Source organism: Nicotiana sylvestris, chromosome 7 (assembly GCF_000393655.2).
Source record: "Nicotiana sylvestris chromosome 7, ASM39365v2, whole genome shotgun sequence".
Lineage (NCBI taxonomy): Eukaryota > Viridiplantae > Streptophyta > Magnoliopsida > Solanales > Solanaceae > Nicotiana > Nicotiana sylvestris.
In genome coordinates, this window is record NC_091063.1 from 57,242,917 (window position 1) to 57,249,599 (window position 6,683).

At 34.1% G+C, this 6,683-nt stretch overlaps 1 protein-coding gene across 1 annotated transcript; it reads right to left on the minus strand.

Annotated features, from left to right (window-relative positions):
• Positions 1–1,723: 1,723 nt before the first annotated feature.
• On the minus strand, positions 1,724–5,560 carry LOC104214549 (protein VTE6, chloroplastic). The gene is made up of 5 exons (XM_009764239.2): positions 5,046–5,560; positions 4,094–4,347; positions 3,846–3,969; positions 2,263–2,367; positions 1,724–2,182 (listed from the first exon to the last, which is right to left on the minus strand). Exons 1-5 carry the CDS (start codon positions 5,436–5,438, stop codon positions 2,096–2,098), a joined length of 963 nt encoding a protein of 320 aa, XP_009762541.1. The 5' UTR covers positions 5,439–5,560; the 3' UTR covers positions 1,724–2,095.
• Positions 5,561–6,683: the final 1,123 nt, after the last annotated feature.

Below are 6,683 nucleotides of genomic sequence, written 5' to 3' on the forward strand. Positions count from 1 at the left end.
GACAAATAAAAAGTCAAACAAATGTTTAAACCATAAGATATATGGACCATATGCAGGGGCGGATCTACCATGTAAAACATGGTTCACGTGAACCCGAGGTCCTCGGATTAAAGTATAGATATGATGTACATAATTTGACAAAAATAGATATATGTAATTGATGAAAATCATGGTCAAAAGAGATCAAGTGGTGCACTGATTTTGGTCTCTTATTTCTAATAGCCTAAGGTTAGGGGATCAAATCCTCTACCAACCTTTTGGTTTAATTTTTTTTTTTAAAAAGTAATGGTGAACCCATCATCAGAAAATCCTGAATCCGCCTCTGACTATATGGTAACGATAACAACAAATCCAGTATAATTCTACGAGTGAGGTCTGGATATTGACTATATGGTAATGAATGTTAAACCTATAACGGGCTATAACGCATAAAACCATTTTAATTTTTAATTATTACGGTTAAATTAACTAATTTGGTATATGTAAATGATACTTCAACAAGTTATTGTTGTGACAAAATATTTGAACGGCACAATCGTTAAAGTAACAGATTATCACCTTATAACCCAAAAAAGGATATTCTCACCTCTTTGACACATCTTTCTATAATCTCTCTTTTACTACTTTTTATTGTTACAAAACAGTACACTGTATGGCTCGAAAGGGACATTTGCTTCAACTGCAAAAAAAGGAATAACATGTTTTTTTTAGCTAGAAGACAGTAAAATAGTTCACATAGCTTGATTTGTCATTACCATCGAAGAAAGTAAGCCAGACTGCGCAATGAATTATCAGTAAAATAGAAAAATACTGCTTTTGTTACCATAAATAAGATTAAATCTCTCACACTTCTTTCGATCCAATTAGTAATCTAGAAGTCCTGACAATTGGATCTTACATAAATTATCAAGTGAGTAACCCCAACCACAAAACTGTACAATGCTAGACATTATGTCACTGTTGGTTTTTTTTATGTATTTAATTAATATATTAAATACTCAAAAGAGGGTGAATGAGAAATGGAGGGAAATAGAATTTTTGAGTGAAATTTTAAGTTTCCCCCCTTGGCAAATGGACATTGTCTCATATTGGAAGAGAGAGATTTTTTATGGGTATATAAGCAATTGCTCTTCTTCTAGCTCTTAAAGAGAAGAAGGCAAGCCTCGTGCCGCCGCCGCCGTCGCTCAGCTTCGGCATTGATTGACTTTTTGGACCAAATTTATTTGTTAATAGTAAAATATTAACAGAAATGTTATTAAATATTTGTTTTAATAACAGAATATTAATATTAAATATTAAATCCAATCCGTTTTTCTGTTTTGGTAACAGAAAATTTACTACCCTCTTCAATTTTCCCTCTTTATTATTGAGTAAATAGTCATTTATGTAATGACATTTATGCTGTGGTCATTTTGTAGAAACAGTCATTCTGAAGAGTTGCACCTCTTCAGATTTCAGCCAAACTTTGGCTATAAATACAACACTATTCTGCTCAGAATTTAACTACGATTTTCTGAGTTTCTCCTCCTTTTTCTGCATAGTTTAAACATCAAACAAAGCAACAGTAAGTGTGATTTGCTACCGAACTTTGTGTTCGCTGAAACACTGAGGTTTGAAGTACCACTACACCAGTGAGTAATTCGTTCTATCCTGGGAGGAAATAATCCAGAATCTTGGATACTAGGAGGGGATTAAATTCCTTAAGGAAACACTGTGAATTCAGTGAGCTCGAATTGGTTTTCTGTTATTTCGTAGTTCATTCCTGTTTATGTTCATTTATATTTCCAAAATTATTTTACAAATACAGTATACTTAACAGTCACACCACTAGGAAACAATACTGAAACTGCTGGTGATAGAATTTGGTAAAATTGAATGTGTGTGTGTGTGTGTGTGGGGGGGGGGGGGGTTCGGTATTGTTTCTCGACTAAAAAAATAACGCGACGATCCACCAAGTCTTGGTTCTGACTCGGATGGTATTATAGACCTGTAAATCCCATAAAAGATCTCTTTTGCATCTTGAGAATATGGTATACAGAGTATGGAATGAAAAGTGGCAATTCAAGCTCATGTTCCAAACAGGTGCATAAATTCGTTAAGTTTGGAGTATTATTTGCTGCATTAAGACGGCCAAAATACTTCCCAACGATATGTTGATGACGTTGACAACATCGTTGTTGAGCTGAATATTAAGGGACAAAAATGGTGAGCAAGTTAGTTTAATCTCAAAAACGTTGGACCTCTATTCAGAAAAATACATACCCATTGAAATCCTTCCTTCTCTTGAAGTGAAGCACCTATTAGACTTTCGCCAAAGTTTGCTATCTGGGAGGCAATTACACATATCGCAGCCCCAGGTGCGTTAATCTGTAAACAATTCTTTTGGTCAGAAAAAAAAAGACATTGAGTGGACTGAATGGCATTGTATCTACCATTAGCATAGGCAGTTAAAGCTAAATATGTAGTGAATGTTTCGGCAGAAAAGTGATACAAAATATAAAATAAATAAAAACACTATTGATGGGTTAAAACCATAGAAATACCCCTGCCTTGGGCTGCCCAGTCCTCTGACCGAAATCAGCCGTTCAGGTAATATTATGCAAGGATTTACCTTCACCAAAATCACCCATTTCTTAGTTCTTACTATATTCGAATACAAGAATACTTAGTACTCTCTTTGTCCCAAGAAGAATGACCGGGTTTGGAGTACGAGCCATCTAATTTCTGATGTTAATTCGGAGATTAATTTCCACTAAAATAAAACTTAAATATTCAGTAATTTCACAAAAAGGTACCATAAATCACAATATTTTAAAATATTTAAAATGTGAAAATAAATTATACTCAATGAATATTGTTTTGACTCAGAAAATACTAACATGACCATTCTTTTGGGACAAGGAAGTATATTTCTCGGACGGCATGGACCTAGGTAAAAACATGCAACCATGTATTTCTTTAGAAATCAATATACATAGTCTCAGCCACTGAATTATCACACAAACTTGAGTTAGTGCCTGATCGAATTGATCAAAACCAAGAGCCAAATCGCCACTACACATGATTACTGCTCCAGCCAGCACACCTTCGTAGGTTCACACAAATCCTAGAACGGAAAGGAGAAGAATAGAATTGCTAAAACAGTGAAACCCCTTTCAGCTGCTCTTTATAATACCATCAACAAGGTTCCAAAAGAGTACATTTATAAGTAAGAATATACAATAAAATCTATGGCAAGAATATACAATAAAATATATGGCAAGAATATACCAATTAAATCTATGACAACTTGGAGGCTATCAAGAGTGATATAAGACCCACAACCTTCTATTGTGGCCAAGTTTGAAACGGATAGGCATACCTTGCCACATTGATTCCTAGTTTCAAGACATGCTTAGCATTGTTAATTTAGGGTATAAGGGATATTTCAACAATCCTTCCTTTATCACAACCGCAAGAAATAAGCCAAAAGATTTGTGAAAACATACCCGCTAAGCAAGCCCAATGTTAGCCCAATTATGAGAAAGTGCCCCCAGTTAGCCCAACACTTCATTCTACAACAAATATTCCCTCTAACAATTTCAATGTCCTTCATTCCCAAACTTTTCTTCAGCATTTCTAGTAACCTAATTCTTTTCTGGTCTCAACCTGGTCCGTTGTAGACCTCATGAAAAAATAATCATATAACAGCACCTTGACGCCAAAATATTCAAAGTGACATTTTTGTTGCCATATTATTAATCGTAATATTGACTAGTATCTCCAGATTATCCCAGAGTACAGAAGAAAAACCACAGCATAAACAAAAGTTTCTCAAAACTGTGAATGATTCATAAAAGGCGTACCTGACCCATTAGATAGCCAACAAACGAAAGGAGAACTGAAGCAAGAAGCCCAGCGAAGGTTCCCTCGGCACTCACAGCACCTTCAGTACCCCGAGGCACTACCTTGAATGTGGTGACAAGATACCTGCAATAAAAGACCCTCCATTAACAAATAAAGAATGAAATTTCCAGTTTCTATGTAAACATGACACTGTTTTCAGTTGATAAAATTCCTAGTGATTAGCCAGAGGTGAAAAGGCTGTACTCACGTAGTTTTACCATATGCCTTTCCTATCTCGCTCGAGACAGTGTCGCTCAACTTAGTACAAAAGCTGGCTACAAATGCAAGTTCCCACAGGCGAGTAAATGCCTCCCCACCAACACCATAAATTGATAAAAATGCACAAACACAACCGGCTGCACTGGAGCCGATCACGCTTCCAGGTCCTCTCCTTCCTTTTCTCTTCTCTGCGACCCCTTGAGCCTCTTTCTGAGCCATTTTCACCTTAGTCGCAGCTGTTCCCTGTTTGGTTTAATTTATTAGTCCAAGTTCCCTGACATCTTTTATCAATAGGATTTATCAGTCTAACCACGAGACAGTATACCTTGATAGTAGAAAGACAAACCAGAAGTTATCTAGACGGGTTAATAAAAGAGTTTCTATTTTGCTTATGAAGTTTCCACTATTCAATCAAGAGGGTGCTATTGCTCCTTTCTTTTTGTTTTATTTATTACTATGATTACTTTGTTGCTAATATTTTACTTAAATACTCACTCGATCCCAATTTATGCGGCACTCTTTCTTTTTTAGTTAGACTAAACAAGTTTGACACTTTTCTATATTTAGAAACAATTCAACTATAAAATTTTCATTTTACTTTTAATGAGATGGTTAATAGTCACGGAAATATCTATAGCCTCTTTTGGATCACATGTTTCAAAAGTTTTTCCTTATTAGTTAAACTTCTGTGTCTAATCAAAATCCTCACATAAATTGGGACGGAGGGAGTAGAATTTTTCTCTTAAAGAGGGATTTGCAAGCAGTTATTCACAATTGAGTATTCTACTTTCATGATTTATTGATCTGAAATTTTAATATACTCAATCTATTCTTCCTACTATCTTCACTCAGAGAATAAATGGGATTAACCTATATGTACAAAGCAGAATCCTCAAACAACAATGCACATAAAAATGAAGAAAGATATAATTTTTACTTACAATAACGAAATATGTGGCAACAAGAAGAAACCCAGAAGACCCAAAAGCACGCCAAGTGAGAGTACCAAGCAGGAAAGCAGCCCCAATACCAGAAACTGACAAACCAGAGACTAAAAGTGGAGAACCCAAAGTGAAGATAATTACGTTACTTAGCAAAGCAGATTGCCACGTCGGTGGTGACGATTGAACCAATTGAATTGCTCTTTCAATAATTCCCAAGTCACTCACTGATGCTTGTGCTTTAATTGATGATGTTTTTGACATTTTAAGATGATGTCTAGGGTTTAAAGTAAATGGGTTTTGGAGATTTGAGATTAAATATGAAAATTTTGGTTTTTGATAATGGAGAAGTAATGGGAGTCCCGGCGATGAAGAAAGAGTTGAAAAGGCCATTTTTTTAAGTTTACAGGTTTTGACGTTAGATTCCGGAAACCGTGGAGTCGTCTTTGCTGGAACCGGAGCTAGGATCTTCTTTTGGTAATTTCACATTGACACTTTAGTTTGGCAAATGTGTCATTTGCACCCCCAACGTGTTTGAAATGTTATAGAACATACATTCTTGTTAAATATTTGGAACTTTTTTTTTTTTTTTTTTAATAAAATGAGAAAAAGTAAAAATAGAAGAAATGTGATAAAGTGAGAGGTGCTCCATGCCTAATTGTAGGGTTTGATGCACTATCTAGGTTACCTAGACCCACTTGTAGATTGAATTTTCTTCCCATTTATTTTTATTTTGAAATATCAAACTACTTAATAAGAGTTGTCATATGTATTTTTTCTAAAATTCTTTAGAGATTGAATCTTTTTAAGTTTATTGCATCTTAAACTATTACTACCTCTTATATCGTTTGCTTTTAAAAGATTAGAACTTGAAATACATCTATAAGTTACTAACAAAGTTGATATCAAGTGATTATTTATAATATTTTTATTTACGAAAAGTTTTACAATAAGAAAATTATAGATTTACTTATAAAAACGTTCATATTATTTTCCACATCTCGATAAAAATATTTTATTGTAAGTTACATTTTGAATTCAATTACATTCTAAGATTTTCTCACTTCATGTTTCTCGGAGAGGTGCATTCGTCATTCTAAAACTATAGTACATTAAGGGTGTCTTTGGTATAACAAAAAAATAAATATTTTTCAAGAAAATATTTTTTCGGAAAACAAGTAGTAATCTTACTCATTTTTCGGTATTTGGTACGCAAAGTAAGGAAAATAACTTCTCAAGAGTATTCGTAAATAATTTAGATACAATAAACATGAAGTCATAAACTTTCGAACCAACAACCTGAACCCACAAATTTCATAAACTTTTGAACCTCTAAACTTTCGTACCCATAAATTTACAAACACATAAACCTCTAAACTCATAACTTTTTGGAACTCGTAAAATTTCAAACATGTAAACTGAAAAATGAAAAAACAAGAACTGAAAATATATAAAATAAAAAAAAATTGCGGGGTGGGGAGGGGGGTAATGCAGAAATTCGAGAAAAAAAAATAGAAAATTGAAAATACAAAAAAAGTAAAATTTTATTTGTGGGGGGGGGGGGGGGGAGGGTGCAGAAAAACGACAAAAATAGAAAATTAAAAATACAAAAAAAGTTAATTTTTTTTGTGAGGGGTG